The sequence below is a fragment of the Strigops habroptila genome, chromosome 8 (assembly GCF_004027225.2).
Source record: "Strigops habroptila isolate Jane chromosome 8, bStrHab1.2.pri, whole genome shotgun sequence".
In the NCBI taxonomy this organism is placed as follows: domain Eukaryota; kingdom Metazoa; phylum Chordata; class Aves; order Psittaciformes; family Psittacidae; genus Strigops; species Strigops habroptila.
The window spans coordinates 51,187,495-51,207,294 of record NC_044284.2 but is presented as its reverse complement, the minus strand read 5'-3'; the positions used below and the strand labels follow the sequence as shown (position 1 = coordinate 51,207,294).

Genomic DNA, 19,800 nt, shown 5'->3' with positions numbered 1-19,800 from the left:
AGGCTATCTTAGTAATGAGGTAAAATTAATAGTTATCTAGCAAAAAAAAGATATTGTTCACTGTCTCCTAGCACAATAAAAATGCCTCAACCATAGATCAAAACTAATGTGAACAAAGGTATGAAATTGCTTGTATAAATGCATATATGACATAGCCCTCCCATCAGCCACAGTAAGTACCATATTCACTATAAAGGTTACAGCTACTTACAAATTAGAATGTTTAAATGATTACTATACAACAAAATGTAACTTTTATTAGGGAAAAATAACAATGTAAAACAAGATTAAAATTGATTAATTGAGGTTTTCTGCTCACATACAAAATCATGATTAAAATTGGTGACTTGAATCAATCCATTCTGTGCAGCAAAGTCACCTCGTGCTCCAGTTAGAAAAGCAAAACCAACAAAGACGAGGATTAGAGGAAAGGCAACAGAATGGTAGAAGGGTCACATTTCCAAGGGCATTTTTAGAGAAAAGAGCCCAACTCTAAAAAAGGAAAGTGAAGAAAAAGGTGGGGAAAGTCAGTGAAAATGTATTTGCTATTTAAAATATGGACCAAATTGGACCCTTTTTCAAAAGCATTTCTTACACCTGCTCTTCCCTCTTCCTCTCTTTTAGACTCCAGTTCACAGGAAAGTCAAATCACCCTTCAGGATTACTTCACCATTCCCCTTCCAAGTGCATGTGTGGGAGGGATGGCAGTAGACATCACTCAGAAAGCCTTTCAATAGCGTTTTTGCATCCCACTTTTGAATTCCACTGGGGTTAACAGGCCATGGAGGTGCCTTATAAATTTTCACAATGAAAATGGAAGTTTACTGCTAGATCCAACTCTTATCTGCCATCCAGCTGTAAGTCCCAGTGTCCCATTAGAAGAAGGATGTCCTATGTGTGTGCTTCAAGCGCCAAGCTCAAAGACAATGCCTGCACTACAGACTACATTTCCTTCAGGGAAGGAAACTGACTTTACTCTAAAGCTCTACACCCTGTACCATAGTGATGCAGAGATACCCGGGTTACAACGATGATTATTGTGTAAATAAGATCTACAAGCATTAGATTACTAAATTTTTATTTTTGTTTTTTGTAATTACCTCAAACCGTTGAGAACTGACTTTCTTCCCCTTCTTCATCCATGTGATACGAGGTTTGGGCTCTCCTGTTGCCTGACATACAAAAGAGGCCACTCCTCCAGAAATCCCAATCTGATCTTCAGGAGCTTTCATAAACGTTGGCTTGCCTGGAAAAATAACCAAATCACCCCCATGAGGATACAACATCTGAGAAGCAAGAAATGTGTCATGTTAATCTAAATCATAAGATAACTGGTGTTCCTACTACAAATCCAGGTTGAATGGCCTCGGTCACAGAAATTCAGCGCAGACTGCAACATGACAAGCACAGTTTCTGCTTGAGTACCTCTTTATCCTGAAATAAAGTCCATCTGGCTTGACCGTAAATTACGGCAACAGAGGGCTCCCCCCCAGCCCCTTGGGCATTCATTCAGGTATATGATGATTTGGAACCATTTTTACGGTTTATTTTTTTAATAAATGGATTTTTGCAGGTTTATAACATGGTCATAGCACTGGAAACTACCCAACAGCTGAGACACCAAACCTACAAAATCTACCATACGTTGCCATTAGTTTTCCTGAAAGCTGTTAAGACATTCATAAAAATTAACAGATACAGTTCTAAGTAGACAAATAACAACCTTGAATTTCATTTTAGATGTAGATTGGCATAAAAATTCTAGTCTGTAAGTATCTGGAAACCTGCACAGGCTGGCCTATGCTTGGTAAGAGACTAATAAAAGTGGCAGTCAGCAACGAAACCAAAGTGACATGCAGGCCTGGAAGTCTCAGCAAAAATGAAAAAGATGAAAATAAGGGGGGGAAGGAAATCATGTAACATTTTAATAATCAAAAGTTTCATGAAAATACAGTTGCATCTTTACATCTTCTGGATTTACGTGACAGGCTTGGATGGATAAAACTTGGCATCCAGATTGAATGATTGTATTTTTCTTTTGCACTTGCTGTACAAGAGATTTTTGCAACCTATGATCCAAGGATCATTTTGAAACACTACTTTGTCCAAATGAGAAGTGTTTGATAACTTCGTATCCCTATAAATCACTAAAACATTTAACTCCACAGAGGAAGTTAGCAGAATCCACACATGATGTCATTCAGGTCACACTAAGGCCATGTTTCAAATACAATTCTGAACGACCCCCTCAAAGATGAACCTGAGCTGTAAATGGGGCAGAGACAGCTGCTGGGATGTAGAGAGGAGTGAGAGGACAACCCCAAGACACTGAACCAACATTCCCAGTGGAGCCGGTGGTGGTTCTGCATCTTCATATTCTGGACACGTCCCTGGGCAGGTCCTTAAGGGAGAGGGGGATGACACCTGTAAGCCCAGGTGCTTTAAACACTAAGCTTTTCATAAGCTGGGGGCTGAGTTTCCCTGATCTAGGAGGGATACATTTTCAGCGATGCCAAAAGAATCTTTAAATGCATTTTCCTAATGTTTAAGAGATTAAAATGCAAAGGGTGCAGTTGCAAGTTACAGCTGGGCCAGTCTGACAGGTTGCAGCTACTGAAGAGGGCAGGGGGCCTTGCTCACCTCCCTTCCCTGCCTCCAGATACTGGTGCTCAAACTCCCGCAAGCAGCTCCAGGGTTACCAGAGCCTCTGTGATGTAGATCAGGCCAATAACCTGGCAAAAAGCCACTTTTTTCTTTCTTTTCCAATAAGGGTAGGGAGCACAGTGGCTCATGGCAGGATCAGACAGAGCTGGGGGACACTGCGGAAGATGGCGCCTCTACCTCAGCATCTGCAAGCTGGCACCTGCACCTGAAGCTGCAGAGTGCGACTCTGCCCTTACATAGCAATCTCTGAAGACTTTGCTACCTCCTTAATCCCAGTTTCACTTTCTGGTTTAGCCCACACTACCTGCTTACACAGACCCCCACTGTCCCTACAGCATAGCACGGTGTGACAACACACACAGCAGCTCGACCAAGCAATATACTCCAGATGCTGCTTTTGACAAAGACCGGAGGCCAGCTTCTGGCCTACTCCAACATGTGTGGATGAGACCAGGGAGACTGCAGAGGGCCCAGGATGCTTCTTGTTCCACACACACATTCAGAGCAGCCATGTCGTTATGGGGTGCCGGGGCGAGCTGCAGGAGGGTCTCTGTGAGGAGAGGTTATGGCTGCCCTGTGCTGGACACAGCCAGTTCCAAAATGGCCCTACACCAGGGCACAGCCACACTTGTCATTGCAATGCCTCTGTGGTAACAGGTTCAAGGAGGTGCAAAATGCCTCACAGCTGTGAGGAGTGAGGGAAAAAGTGTGAGAAACAGCCCTGTGAGCAACCAGGTCAGAGGGGGACAAGGAGCACTGGGTGCCCAAGCAGAGACTCCCTTGCAGACCACAGAGACAGTGGAGCAGGTCTTTCCCTGCAACCGGGTGAGAAGCTGGCCAAGATCAGCCCACCACAGCTTCAGAGTGAAGGTCAGACCAGTTGCACCACACAGAGAAGCAACTACTAGCTGAGGACATGCTGTGCAGAGAGGGGCTGGTGACATGCCACTCCTGAGGCAGCTGGACAGCAGATCCCTTCAAAACTTGCAATGCGGGTGCTCAATGTGGACTGCAGTCACAAACTAGGGAGCCCACCAACCACCCGCATGGACCACAGGCACCAGGGGACACACCAACCCCGATGGTTGCTGGTGATGTGGAGGTCACAGCTGAGACACTAAGCTGCAGGCATGCACTTCTACTACTGCTGCTTGCTCAGCTTTATTTCCAAAAGGTCTTTGCAGATGGTGGATCTACCAAGGTCAGAACTGTCCACGTGTAAGTGGATACACATACTCTGCCCTCAACAAGGTTCTGTGAAGGAGTATCACAGACCTGACCTCACCACAGAAATGTATCTCACACAGGTGTACTCAATTTTACCATCATTGGTGAAGGGAGCCCCAGGACTGCACAAAGAACATAGCTCAAAACCCAGAAAATGCCTTTTAAGACATGTTGGCTGCTGTCTGCAGTCTTTAGCACATTGTCCTGACAGGAACAGCTGAACAGCAAGTAATTATTAAGTGTGCTTGCTTAACTGATGCTGATTTCGTGTATTTACTCATCTATAATCATGTCTATTTCTACTTAGTTTATATTTACATATATCTGTGTTTATTCACCTCTCATCTATTCCAGTGAAATGTTAATTTACTGTTCAGGCTGCCAGTGATTGCAGTGTGATTGACTGCTTTGCTATGCAGTGTGCTGAGCTGAGGTCTTGTACTGCATTTTGGCATTTGTTTTTTTTTTATTTTCTATTATTTACCCTGTGATCTTAGTAAAATAACGTAAATTTTTCAAGTGAGAAATACAGCAGAATCCAAAAACTTCTGTCCTTGAAGAATACAATGCAGTTATATCTCTCACTGTACACCTATTCCCCAGCTCATACACTGAGGACTTACCTTACTTTTGTACAGTCTAAATAAAAAAAAAAAAAAAAAAAAAAAAATCAATAATCTTAAAAAACAGAACAAGAGAAAACTGAATGTTCAGCTACAGTAAAACAAAAATAAAACCCTCTGCTGCCTTAAATTTACATTGTTGCAATAAATCTTTTTCCCTTCTACATCTAATTCATCAACTCTGATTTCTGGAAACCATCTAAATCCACTGAGACTGGTCACAAAAGTATACCATATATATATATATATGAACCAAATCCTAACGTGGTCTGGGAAAGTGTATTTCTAGAAAGACAGTTTAAACATTTGTTTGCCCTAAAGTTCTGAAATGGAAGGATAGTACTAATTAAGCAAACCTAAAATCCTGAGTTCTGGCCCCTGGACAATAGAGACAGGCATGAGTATACATATTTTCATACTGATTGGTAACTTACAGCAAATCCCAAAACTTATCTCAGTAAGAGCTAACAGAAGTGCAACAGATCATCCCTGAAAATCTTGGTGTCTGGGGAAAATGCACGTTAGGCAAACTAGACAACCTCCACACCTCCCCTCCAACCAACATCTCTGCAATTCTATTGCCAGGAGGAAGCTGTGGTGGGACATATCACAGTTACCTCCAAAGGGCAGTTGTAATCCCCAGGGATAGGGCCAGGTGATGGTACAGTCTTTTTTAACCTGTTCTGAGCATTTGCACTCTCAGGGTAGCCCTAGAACCACAATCAGAAAAAATAAGGATGTACCGAAAATACAGTATTTAATCAGTAGCCTAGTTGTGGTTTTTCCCCATCTTCTGAAATTCAAAATGACCAGAGTCTCCACAGAAGATTATGGACATGCCAAGTTTTAAGCTGTTTGCTGTTCAAACAAACTACAAATAAATACAAGGAACTGAAGTGTCTTTCACAGCGAAATTCTGACTTTTCCTTGATGACCTAAAGACCAGGCAAAGCTGAAGATTTTTTACTGTAAGTCTAAAAAAAGAAAAAGAGTGATCGTATTCCAAAGACAAATCTGTGAAATATCAGCTTGAGAGAGAACCTCACGAGCAAGTCTTGGATGACAGCAGGGAGAGGTGCTGGATGGCTGGGTGCCCATCACGCCCACTTTTGCTTACTCCATCGCGTGGAGTAACAACTCCAGCCTGGTGTATTTATCATTTGATAAATCCAAGTCCAAACAACCCCAGCCTCTCCCTCTCTAGCCTCTCTGCTCAGTGTCAGATCCCTGGAGCACATTCAGTTCTCACCCTCTAAACTAATTTTTGCTCCTCACTTTATAACCCAAGTTCCCACGACACCAGGAGTGGAAATTACTGCTATCGTCATTTCTACTCACTCATAAGCTTCAGGCAGGAGAATGGGAAAACCTTCACCTTCTTGGCTGAAATTTTCCCTGTTTGGTCTTTGCTCAAAACTAAATTATTCTAGGGAGCTTATGGGAACAACACAGTTCTGAGGAGGAAGACCATGAAAAAGTGCATTTTCTTACAAGAGAAAGAAGCAGGCTTCATCTTCTTTGGCTGGGGGCCGAAAAACAACAACCTGCTCAGACAGGCTCTCCACTGAAGAACTTAAAAAAAAGAACAAACCACAATACCCCCAAAAACTCCAGACCAACATTTCGCAAGAAAAGGACTTTTCTTTCATGGTCGGTAGCATTGAGAAAGTCACTTGCTGAGCAAGCACAGATTCCTGGATAATCCTATAAAGTGAATCACAAGAAGGGAGTCATGGTGTGGAAGAGGTGCTAATAGAGATTCAGGCACACACGAGTCTATTTCACTATGCTGGAAAACAGCAGGAAACTCATGCAGAGTCCTGGACTGAGCTAGGGTGTGTAGTGTTTTCAGAAGAAATGCTCCCTCGAATTACATTTTAAGAGGTCCACAAGAACATGGGTACAGAAAGGCAGAGAGAGAAGTACAAGCAAACAAGTTAGGTATGCACTAATCAGTAAGGCTGTTGTCTGCTCTCCGCAGCAGAAGCAAGTATAATGGGTTTGGGAACCCAAAGTCCTCAGAGGCAGAATCTCTGGTCTATTGGAGAGCCACTGACACGGTCTTCCTGCAGGGCAACCATGAAGATGCATCTCCTTCACCCACATTTATATATATAAATCGCTGCTGTTCTCTGCTCTTCTAGACAATTTGCTTATTGTGAAACAATTGTTAGAAATCAGAAAACCATCCTGGCAGCTATTTTAAAATTTGCCCTACCAACTACGTTTGTAGCAGAGTAGTAACATTTCAGTTCACTTTTTCATGATTTCCTCTATTTACCAGAACAGTTCAGAGTTACTTCATCACATCTGTTGTTTTGAGGCTATGCAGTTTCTCACTGAATCCAAAGGACCTTCCAAGGGAGAAAAGTCTCTTTTGCCAGATTGCTTTCCAGGCCAAGGCACAGAGGTGTAGCCTCCCTCTAACTTGGCAAGGTGTCTTACGTGAACCATGGCTTCTGAGAAGTAACATATGATCTGCATTACCTGACCTGAAAACCAGCCATAGTCTTGAAAAATGATGTTGGATCATGTATATTTAGCACAGATCCTTGTATTTCGCTACACATTAAGCACACAATAGGCACATAAAAGATACTTCATTGTAATTTTGTAAGAGCAAAAAATTTCAAGTGGCTGAAACATAATATATGCCAACATAAATATGCTTCATATATCCAAATATTAGCTTGTTTTATTTCAAAGACCCATCATTAGATGGTTTCTTAAAATAAATGAGAAAATTAAATTGAATCCTGATGCTTTTTCAGTATTTAGCACCCACATCAAATATACCTCATCCAAAAATTTTTAATTCAGAAACTGGCAATCATACTGCTCCTCCTGCTCTTGTAGATGCTATTTTTTTCCAAAGAGTTGCACACAGGTTTGAGAAAAATGAATTATTAAACACATGTCTGCAATTAAGTGTTCTATGAACACTCACCTGCTGCGAGAGATTTGGAAGAAAAATATCTCTGTCCTCATGCTACAAGTGTCCACCGTTCTAAATAGAAGGGCAGCCAAAAATAAGACCAGCATTGTAGGGGAGGGGAGCTTGTATTTTTATCTGAAAGCTTTTATGACTTGGCTAAATTAAGATTGAATGTAGTCTCCTTTGTGAAGGAAAAAAAATTACAGTTGTGATACAAGATGAACTAGATAAGCACATACAATAGGCATACATGGGTAACCTTATTTAGGTGCCTGGGCTAAATGAATTAAAAGAAGTTATTGATACAAGCACAAAAAGATAATGGGAATAGTTCTTTGAGCCTGGAAATTGTGAAATTCATGTTTAAAACCCCGACTTTAACCTTCCCTGTCACATATGCCAAGGCACAAAAGTGCCTCACCTTCCACTGTAAAACTTGCCTGCTGTTTTCACATGGCTGCTGTCAGGACAAATACGTGAAAAATGTTGATGTGGCTCAGTTGTTGTAACACTGGGAAGAAACCAAAAATGACACAGACTTTCTCATGTTCATGACTGACTTTGAAATGGAAATAAGGTGGTCTAGAAGACAGAGGTGGCCCATTCTTGCATTTACAGCAAGGGTATTTCTCCGATTCCTTTATGATCTTGGATGACTGATATCTGTATACGGATAGATGCCTACTGGAAGGATACTCTAGTAAAACCTAATCTATGAGTTTTCTCATAATCATCTGCTGCAGGGCAGAAGGCAAGCCAGTGGGCTCTCCACCTATCCTTATGTTTACTATCCTTATGTTTTCCTTTCAATATACTAGCCATCTTTTAAATGTGGTTCCTGACCCTTTGTGATTATCAGGAATACTGTTTGGCAAAATACAATTTTTCAAACTTACATTTTTAATGTATAATATACAAGAAGGAAGAGCCTGTTTGAGCCTTGAAATAAAGTTTTCTTTAACTTCAGCTTATTGAAGCCATCAGTGGGTCTCAGTGATCACGATGCTAATTCATTCCTTATTTCTCCTATTTTGGTTTTATTTCACTAAGATGTCAGCACTTTGTAAATGAAATTTTTGTCCTTTATTGCTTGGTGCAAGGTACTTATTAAATAAATGCAAATATATAGCGGGGTGTTGCATGCTCAGATACATACACAATTTTCTTTTTATCCAGAGAATGGATCATAACCCTCTCTCCCATCCACTTTAAAAAACACTTAACTGCATCCCTATCACAGAAAATAGCATTCCAAATTCAACACATTCCTCAGATTACTCTGAATTACAGGTTACCTAATGCTACCTGCACATCGTCCTCTCTTGTTTTATCATCTTATTGTTATTAGGTTTTAATGCTTAAGAGATTCCCAACTGCTAGGACAAATGGTTCTGCTATTTCAATCCAATTTTAGTGGTTGAGTTTTCCAGCTTCAAGTGTGGTTGTCCGTGATAATCAAATCTACAAACATTATCTCAAAGCAAGCTGCATTTCTCTTCACCTTCATCTCCTGACTTCCATAAAGTTACTCAGATATCTTTTGAGTTTGTACAAAATGAAATCAAATAAAGCGAATGATTAATATACAAAACTCTAAGAAATAGATCTTTTACCATGTTCAATGACCTCTGTAACTTTCAGTAGAAAAATTACATTACAAAAATAATAAAAGCAGTCATCTAGCAGAGGCCATGCTTTTCCCCAAACACTAGCAGGAAATACTGTGAACTAAGACACAAGGTACTCATTTCAGCAGGTGAGACCCACTGTGCTTTGTTTATCTGTAGTAAGGTTAATTGAGGAGAATGCCGGAGTAACATGGTAGGTCAAGTGTGTAATTTTATTGGTATTTGAAATGACTTAAGACCAGAAACATTTAGAATCTCTGATTCCTGCTTCTTCATCATCCCAGCAAACTGGTGGTGCTGACAATTTCTACAGGTTCTTTCCTTACTATAAGCCCAGTCTAAAGGCACAGCCTTGGACGGGGCTGAGGTGTGCCTGCAGACACACAGCTGGGAACCTTCACACCTGGACTAGCATTTCCAAGCCCTCTTATCCCTTTTTCAAATACAGGATTTATACTTATTAAACCTGATATAAAACATTAAATAGTCTTTAAATCAAAATTGAATATTTGAAAATTTCTTCTTAAAGAAACATCTTAAAACCCTATGTGTCCTGTGTTCTTTGGGGCAGTTATAAACCAACCCTTCACCAGTAGAAACCAGGTATCCACTGTTAAATGCTGATGTTTGGATAAACCTACTTATTCCACAGAAATATGGGTTAAAAGCCATTTGTTCACTCAAGTGTTAAGGCCACGATTACTGGATATTAATAAACTACAGCAACAGCCTGTCATCATAGTATTGCACTTCAGTAAATTTCTAATTCTGTCTATGAATCATGGGAATTGTTGAAAGAGTTTAAATGCCTAAAATTAACTGACATGATACTGAAACAGAATTGTCTCAGGCAACCATCACACAAGGATGCTGTGCAAGTCACTCAGCGGCACTGAACATTCTGGGTGCCGATTTATTTGTGGAGAGTTTTTTAGGCAGGAAACTTAGACTTTAACACAACGGGGAGGTGGTTTCTCTTCATATCGTATCTGCAGGATGCCTACAGATTTTGCGCACAGGGTGGCAAATTTTCTCCTTATTTTTCAAGGCTGTTGTAATGTCTTTCTTAAAGTGCCTGGCTGGCTATCAGTGTGAGCTGCTTTACATCTTAGTAAGAAAATCCCTAACTGGCTAATCCCTGTGCTGTGATTGACTCTTGTCCATGGGTTTTGGAAAGTTTTTCGTGTGCCAGGAAAGGGGGGGGGGGGACACGGGGATGTAAATCAACCTCTCCACTGTGACACCATTACAATTGCTTCCAATAACTGAAATAACACATAACTAGAAAAAGAAAATATGCCAAGAAGCACAAAGCAGTCCTGCATACGACTGAAGAATACTGATTAAAACAATGCAGAAAACTAGCCCCATCTTCATTTCCTCTCTTCTGCTTTTACGTTTCCCTAGAGCACCTACAACCTGTGTGTGACAACCCACGCATGCAGCTTGCTACATATCTTGGGCAAAAGCCAGACCCCTATATATGGGTTTAGTTTTCAACTCTACCTTCACAGCATTTATACCAAGTATTATAAGGAGGAGAAAAACAAGGGAGAGCAGAGAAGAGCTGCTCTAACTGCAGACCTTCCAGCAGCCTCACAGAATGGTTTTCTGCTTTGCTTTAATTTAAAATTGAAACCTGAAGTCAAATTTCCACCTGGTAATAGCTTAAAGGCACTTCCAATTAACTTGGTAATACACACTTTCTGAGTTAATAAATTTTTCAGCTTCTGTGTTTAATACAATTAAACATTTGGGCCTTTGGCCTTAGCCCTTATTTAGCTTGAGAAAGGATTGCAGGGAGACTGCCTCCAATTATCACCATTAACACAACATTCACTTAAGGGCTTTCAAATGCATACATATAGAACATTTGTTTAATCATACACAATATTCAGCAACTGAAATCAGGCCTCCTCTTTTGTACAGAATATGTACATCAGACAAGAGTACAATAATGCCAACTACTGGGCTCTGAAATCAGTCATCACAACGCCGCCCAAGGCAGTATGGCAGAGCTGCGCCTGCTCCTAGGATCTCACTTTTCCTTCCAAATCTGCATTTTGTTATTTGCAAAAATTTCGTCAAAACTTCAAAGTTAATAAAGTGTATTGCAGAGAGTAAAGAATCCGTAAGATATGCAGGACCAGAAAACAAAACCAGAATTGAAATCTTGTGCTTGAAAAAACATGAAAATTAATTTTGCCAGATGCCTACCACATTAAACACTATATTCTTTTACATAAAGGGATTAAAAGGTTTTAATCCCTCTTTGCAAGCAGCTAGTTCTTGATTCAGCAGTTCAAAAGGCTTTGCCAAGCTCAGGTTTTTTTCCCCTGCTTTTAAAAATTAAAAGTGAGCGTAAACCTTATTTTGCCAACAGAGAGAAGAGTACAATGATTTTAATAGAACTGGGAGCCAGAGTAAGCGACCTCTTCAGAGTATCTATTATTAAAGCAAAGGCATCCCAAGCTCTCAGGAAGGGACCTGGACCTGCATTTCATTTTAGTGCTGCTGAACATTGTTCTGTCTTCCTCCTTGTAATGAACCAAATTTCTGCCTAATCTACCTGGTGAGGAGGAAAACTTTTTGCTTAATGATAATGAGCACACTCGGGCATTTCTGATTTGTTTTCCTATTTGTAGCAACTGTTTTATCATGCAGCATCTGTAGTACAGTCTGCAGAAAACCAAGAAATATAATTTCCACATTTAAATGTTTACCAGAGTGTAAAAAATTTCATCAGGTAACTAGGCACCCGAGCTAAATACTCTCAAGTGTAAAAAAAAAAGTTACTAATTTTTGCTCAGTCTTTCTTGAAATTCCCCAAGAAACAGGACTATTTCTGCATTAAAAGGCTTCCTCCAAGCCAGACTCCTTGGTAAGCCTGGGTGGAGAGGATCAACACTTCTGGAATACACTGGGCAGAATTTTTTTCCCTGTAACGATGTATTTTTGCAGCGACCAAACAAAGGCATAGAGCCACACACAGCTAAAAAGCCATTTGAGCAGTTTCAATTCCAGGGCTACCACCTCCGCCTGGCAACAGGACTGCACTGGCAAAGGGCTGCTGAGCAATTCCAATCTTCCACATCAGAAAGACAAGAACCAAAAAGGAATGCCAAGGCCACGCTGTGCAGCACCCAGCTGCACACTGACCTTGGTACAATCAGTGGTGGAGCCAGGGAAGCTCTAGAAGCTGCTGTCTCCTGTCCATGAACCGCCTCTGAGTTTTCCCAAAATGGCTCTGTATATATATGTAAAACATCTGACTCCATCCAATGTGAATATTGGGTGTCCAAACCCCACAGTAAAGAGAACAAGTGACACATGCCAGACGTTTTCAGTTTTACAGTCACTGCAATTCAGCCCTGCTCTGTGCACACAGCCAGCATTTCATCCCGGGAGGTGCCCAGTCCCTTCCTCCACCCAAGGCTTCCTGGTTCAACAAGAGATGGCTTCTTGAAAGGCATCAAAATTAATCACCTTCATGGCTGCTGCATTCTTGATTTAATTTTTCTAGCATCCATTCCTTGCTGTGTTATGAATTTAGCAGATAAAATGAAACGCTCTTTTCACTTCAATAACTTTTCTTTGTGTAGATGATCAGGTCAGCCTCTGTTTCCAAACTAAACTCTAAATCTCCAGCTACCAGGCATGGTTCCAGAATTGATTTTCTAGAGCCTTTTACCTGCACCAGGTTTTACTTTTATTTTGCCTGATTATGCATAAAGTTGCAAATAAATCCACAAAGCTGTGGTCCACACAGAGAAGTTACTGCTTGTTATGCTGGGAAAAGTTGCTGTGGCTTTCACTATGCATCTTCATAGAATGGTTTGGGTTGGATTAGAGATCATGTAGTTCCAACCCTCCTGCCATGGGGGCAGGGACATCTTCTACTAGACCAGGTTGCTCCAAGCCCCGTCCAACCTGGCCTTGAACACTGCCAGGGACGGAGCAGTCACAGCTTCTTTGGGCCACCTTTCAGTATCTCACCACCATCAGAGTAAAAGCATTTCTTCCTTACATCTAATCTTAATCTACCCTCTTCACATTTAAAGCCATTCCTGCCTTGTTCTATCACCACTTGCTTTTAACAAAAGCCCCACTTCTCCAGCCTTCTTGTAGGCCTTTTTTAGGCACAGGAAGGCTGCTGTCAGCATCCCCAGAGCCTTCTCTTCTCCAGGCTGAACTCTCTCAACACCCCTCTAAGAGAGGTGTTCCAGCCCTCTGATCATCTTCTTGATCCTCCTCTGGACTTGCTCCAACAGGTCCACACGCTTCTTACATTCTTATCTTAACTCAAATATGTTCTTTATGTTTTAGCCATGACCTACTCACAAACAGTTCTGGTATTGTCCCTCAACCCAGACCTCCAGCATTTTCTTTGACATTTCTCCTCTTGTCAGCAGCAAGTCCCAAGTTCATACAAGATTCATACAATCACAGAGAGGAATTGTGAGAGGCAGTTCCACTGTTGACTCCTTCCCATACATTCACCAAGATAAGTGCATCAGGGCAGAATCAATCACAGATCTGGTGACACCAGCTTATACTGACTTTTGGAGCCTGGAAATGTTTTTAGCCCCAAATCTGAGACTCGCAAATACATATAAGACTGAAGGTGCCATGAGAGAGCAGTAAACAGATATGCTGCTTGGAGATTTGCTGCACTTAGTGTTTGCCTGCATCACTTTCATTCTCACTGCTAGACAAAACCATCGCACGCTACAAGCTTAAGGGACGTACACACAGATGTCAAACCTGCAAGGTTCAGCTTCTTTTAAGCTCTTTGTGAAGACTACACAGGATGTATTTATAATAGAAAACAGATGTGCCTTTTAGAGTGCTGTGTCTAAGTCTTTCTCACCCATCCCCCCTCTGTTGACCGAGTCCCAAGATTCCTGGCTTCACACTCAATTTGCTGAACTAAAATCCATACTAGCAAAGAGGATGACAGGGTATCTCAGTGTGAGCTAACTGCACTTCTCAGTTTTTACATGCGTGAGAAAGAAGGCGCTGTTTCCACGTCGGGAATCTGACATCCTACTATATTTAATGAAGGACGTACACCAGGGTGAAACACAAATCTGTACGTGAATTTGAAGCTTGAAAGAATGGCAGCAGTTTCCTTACCTACTGCAAGGCAGCGCACTGCTAAATCCTAACACAGCCTAGCAAGAACAGGATGAGACAAAGGAGCCTGTCTAATTATGCCTGCTTCAAGTGAATTTTATTAGTCCCTCAGCTCTGCTAACAGTGAGGATAGCATACCTGTATATAGGCAAATGGATCTTGCTTAAGAATTACCCATGCAGGAATAATCCCCTGCCTATTAGCAATCTTTGATTTTTGTGTTATCTTTTAAAGACTGACTTGAAGGCAGGTGCCTGCCAACTCCACTTGTGCTCTCCAAGAATAAATGCTTATTAAAGGAGGGTTCCCCATTTGCTGAGTTGGAATTAGTTACACCAACAGGGCACCAAATGGGTTGCAGCCTGTCACCATTATCAAAGAGAAACTTGAAATACAAACACTAAGCAGCAGCAACCGAGCACTAGAGCCTGTCAGAGCAAGCGTGACACAGGACAGCCAAAATGTACAGGCATAGAGGCCTGGAAGGGGCTCTCCAAAGCAGAGTCCTGTCCCTCGCAAGGGCTGCACTGCACAATCTCTTCTGCAAATGGATCACGTACCATCTTAAAATAGGTTTGAGTTCCAGCCACACTTTTCTTACCGGAGAACTGTTCCAAAATGATGGTCATGGAAACATCAGCAGGAAAACAGATTGTTGTTTTTTTAAGTTATTTGCTGTCAGTTATAGCCACTTGTTTGTATGCTAACATGATCCTTCAGCTGAAAAGGGTTCTGCTCCATCTCTGCCCCTCTTCTCTCTTTCCCCCAATGTACACCTTACATCATTTTCAATCCCTTCTTAAGAACAGTAAAATGTTTTCTGTCTTACATAACCCGTGTGAGACATCACAGACTAAAGATCTCCTCTTAAAAAAAAGGGAAGATATGCATGTTGATTCTTATGAGGTTTCTTCCAATTCTGCTTTATACCCTCTTCAGGTAGAATCCATACTACTTTTATCACCATCATCTTATTGAAAACCAAGAAAAGGCATGCATTTGGGTTTGGACATCTTGAGATTATCACTCGTCATCTTATTATCACCTCCCCCACCACCACCACCCAATCCTTTATTTTAAGTTATGCAGCTGGATATGGCTTTTACTAATCCTTCTGTATAATTTAAACTGACCCAAGAAACCATTCAGGCTTAGTTTAATTGATAGGATCACACCCACAATGTCCTCATGACATACCATTTCCAAGTATCAAGAAAACTTGCAGTTCTGTTGATCACATGCAGAAAGTGTTTGTTAAGAAGGCTGCTTAGAAACCTGCACTTGCACATGTAAGTGCATGTCCCCATCTCCACTTTAACCATGGTTATGGAACGAACAAAAGTTCATCTGTAACTAGCCAGAAGCCTCAAAGGCAAGTGTATTGTGCAAAATAGGAACTATGCTATGTAGAGTCATACAAAACATGCAATTCTGCTGGTGTTATAACTTCAGGTAATTAAAAGCAAGATAAAGGTAGAAAAGCAGAAGATGAACTGTAATCTGGGAGAACAAGCCCACCAGCACAACAGCAGCCACCCACATTCTCAGAGCTTAGACTGTAAAAACAAGGCTGACAACATGATTCGCAAAGTGCTGAAATCACCCAGCAGCACCAGTCATAATCTGAGATGCACATTTCCTTCAGCCAAGCACTTTCCCACTATTACTGGTGATAAAACTGGCATATGAATTAAAGGTTTGAGAAAAGATGATGACAGTACAGAAATTAATCACACATTAATTTAAAACTTCCAACTGTCTCAGCATTGTGAAGCCATCACACTGCCATATTGTGGAGAGAAGTGACACACCAGTCCACCACCATAAGGAAATACAGTCTCCTATTCCAGGTGACTGCATCTTAAAAGCTATGAAGTGTTTTCATTGAGTTACATCAAATCACATTTCAGAGGCCAGTGTTCTAAATTCCAGGTATAAGAAAGCCCCATTCAAATTATTATAAATTCAGCAGTGGCACTGCAGCAGACAGGGATTTATCTTTCAGACTGCTGTGATCGTTATTAATATTAGCAGCCACTTTTGTTTTGCTAATTTGGTGCTTCACCTATGAGTAAGTGAACTTTGTGAAATAAATTACATACAACAAAATTAGCGTTGCTCTTACTGTATTTACAGGCATCCATGTATATAATTCATCCACAGGGGTTTCTGAGTATATCCACACTGCACACAATGCCATTAGGCACTGATGGGCTGGCCTGCAACCAAGCACACACTTCATGAACTCCCTTCTGGATGGCAGTGCAGCTGAACTGGTTAGGAAAGCCATGGCAGTTCTCTAATGCAGACCTAGGAACTCAGGAAAAACTCCCGAGATGCCTTTCCGATTCTTATCTCCTGGGATGTGGGGATCTGGGGTCCTTTTTTCTTTCTCAGAATAAGGATTCTTGAACAGATCAGTCGGAATGCTGATTGCTAAAATTAAAACAGCTTAAATTGAATGCAGGACTGTCACACGTTGTCAAACGTGCTACAGAAAGGAAGGAGGAAAGAAACAACTTCACTGCTGTCCAAGTGCAAATTTGAAGTTGCACAGGAAAGAGAAGCCTGAATTTAGGAGTTGTTAGGCAGGATTAAGGAGAAATATATATTCTTTTTAGACCCCTTCTCTTTTCCAATTCTTTGCCCATGATTTTATTGAGGAAACAGACCTCAGCTGCTTGGGACATCTGCTCTGCAATTCCCTTTTCAGAATTCTGAAGTTTCCTTAAAAATCCAGGTTTGTTGCCATTTTGGCATGATTTACAGAGACTGATTGTATCTAAGTGACTCAGAAGAACTGTAAATTTTTCACCACTGAGAAGCCCATTCCATTTACAAAAGAAACAAGGAAAACACTCCACTATTTAAAGAGCCATTTTCTGGAGGAATCTGTAGCCAAGGAGTAGTCATGTCCCTCACTTCCTAGAACTTGCTTTTTCTATCCTTCTATTAGCTTTCAATATAAAATCAGAGAAAATTATACTATTAACTTCTCAGCCAGTATATTCTAAGTAAATACTCAATGCTTGCAGTTGGATTTTCAAGTTCTTTAGGGATTTAAGAGGAGACAAGTTGTTTTGTTTCTATGGTCTTTATTAATTATTGGTGACAAACAGCCAAGACCATGCAGCTGAGATAACCGCACTCTGAAAAGGCAAGATATCCACTGCTCCAAAGGCAGCTCAGCTCTTCCCAGCTGCCACTGAGTGTCCAGAACGTGCTCTGCTTGCCAAACGTGGCACACTGAACCCTCATTTCCAGTGCTACAGGCCAGGCTGAAAACCAAAGCAGACGCTACAACAAGCTTGGCTGTATCTCCTCTGACCTAAACAAGTGACAGGTTGCTAAAATATTCTTGTCCTAGCTGCTTGAGGAAAGTGAGTGTTTTCAAACGTCTCTTGACTGGTACACCTGCAAAGGATAGAAAAATGTAATACAAACAAAAGTTGGAGCAGACATAACTGTCTTCATGGAGCCTGGCATCACTTTTGCACAATACAGGTAAGGAAGGGTGGAAAAAGGCAACAGTTTTCTTCAACTGTTTATGGAAAAGACTCCATTGAGTCACAAGAGTGTATTCAGGAAGGGACCTCAAGAGGTCTCCAGTCCAATCTCCTGCTTGAAGAGGGACCCACACCAACACTAGATCATTTGTGTGGTGGTGTTGTCTAGCTGAGCCTTGGGAAGCTCTGAGGATGAAGAATCAACCACCTTGCTGAGCACCTTGCTCCAGTGCTGCTCTACCCTCCAAACAAAAAGCTATTCCTCACACCATCTGATCCTCTATTTCAGTTACTAATAGTGAACTTCAACACAGTTTCCTCTATCTCTGCATCTCATCTCTGCTAAACTTATCTATTATGACAGCTATTGAGCAACTGGATGACTAAAGATGGCAGATACTATGACTGTATGCATGCATCGGAGCCCATGTTTAAATAAACAAAGCCACTATTTTCAAACACAGCTAATCACCACATCAATAGACTTATTAATGGGATTCCAGGACACGGCTGAATGCATGTTGCAGCAGCAGGGACTGGCTTCAACAAACACAGAGCTCCATTCCAACCGTATGTCTCAAAGATAAAAGAAAAATTGGAGTGCAATCAAATGCAGTGGATTAAATAACAAAAGAAATTAAACAAATGGACAATGAATGTGCAAGACACACACCCTGCCACAGCTTTGAGCATGTCGAGAGTTTATGAATCATGGAATAATTTAGGTTGGAAAGGACTTTTGGAGGTCATCCTTTCCAAACAACCACTTAAAGCAGGGCCAACTTCAAAGTTGGGTCCAGCTCTGAAGCTGGATGAGGTTGCCCGGGCCCCTGTCCAGTCAATCTTTGAGTATGTTCAAGGATGGACATTCCTAAACCTCACTGGGGCTCTGGTACAATGTTTGACCATCTTTATGGTAGGGAAATTTAAAAAATCATTTATTTTATCACCATTTCCCATGTTGTAACTTATGTCTGTTGGCTCTCATCCTATCACTGCAAACCTGCCAGAAGAGCCCCACAACTCCTGCTCTACACCCTCTCACTGGGCAGCAGAAAACCTTTAAGCCATCTCATACTAAGGCAGAACAAACCCAGCTCCCCCCACCTCTCCTGGTGCTTCAGAGCCCCATGACCAGCTCAATATCCATGTATTGCATCCCCATACCCCAGTCAATGATGCTGCACTCCTTTCCTCCTATCTTTCAGTTTGTGGCTCTGTGTTCATAAGCATCTACAAGCTATCTGCTGTAAGCATAAAGTATGACCATCACTAATGAAAGATGACTTCTTACAATACCTCCAAGACCAGGTGAACTATGCAGGATATCAACCTGCAAATTTATCTCCCTTACACAGAGGTATTACTTGACTAGCAGCTACAGCCCTTCCAAATTAACTTCACTTACAATTATTTCAAATGTTCCCACATCTTGCAAACACTAGCACAGGGAATGGCAAGCCCCTGAACACTGTTACTCCCACGTAACTAGTGCTTCTTATATTCCTCACACCCCTGGCTAGACAGACCATCTTCAATTAATTTTTTAAATCAGCTTTCTGCTATTTACTTCACTCCCTCTACTAGTTGTGAGACAAAGAGGTCTTCTGCTGTGCTTACTGACGTTTATGAAGTACACCGCAAAATGGGGGGGGGTATCATTTTAATTTCTGAACCATCGTATGCCAGCACTCTAAACAAAAAGCAGCTCAATGGAGCTCCCACTACACACACTACTAATATTAAAACACTTTCAAAGACACTTCCCACTTCCGTTTCAACACATCACCTCCGTTTAAATTCAGTTACTATGTTAGTCTCTGTACCAAATGAATCCCAGTTACAACTTCCCACTAAGTAATGAAGTAACAGAGCATTTTAGAGCCACAAACAAAAGATTTTGCCTTTTTCAGATATTCTAAACCAGCCCTCTGTCACTGCAAAAAGAGAGTTTGACATCTGAGATATAAAATGCTCAAAAGAAGGCTGTATCACTTAATCAAAAGAGAGTGATGACTGCAACAAGCTTTATCAGTTCTGACATTGCAAAATGAGAGCAGGAGACCACTATCCCGGACTGG

At 41.3% G+C, this 19,800-nt stretch overlaps 1 protein-coding gene across 20 annotated transcripts in view; it reads right to left on the bottom strand.

The window, feature by feature from the left end:
• PTPRF (protein tyrosine phosphatase receptor type F) overlaps positions 1 to 19,800 on the bottom strand; it is a 391,730-nt gene that overhangs the window by 201,206 nt on the left and 170,724 nt on the right. For all 20 annotated transcript variants that reach the window (XM_030493851.2, XM_030493849.1, XM_030493857.2 and 17 more), the window contains one exon: positions 1,101 to 1,246. In XM_030493851.2, coding sequence (XP_030349711.1) covers positions 1,101 to 1,246 — 146 coding nt within the window. The remainder of the gene's footprint in view (positions 1 to 1,100; positions 1,247 to 19,800) is intronic.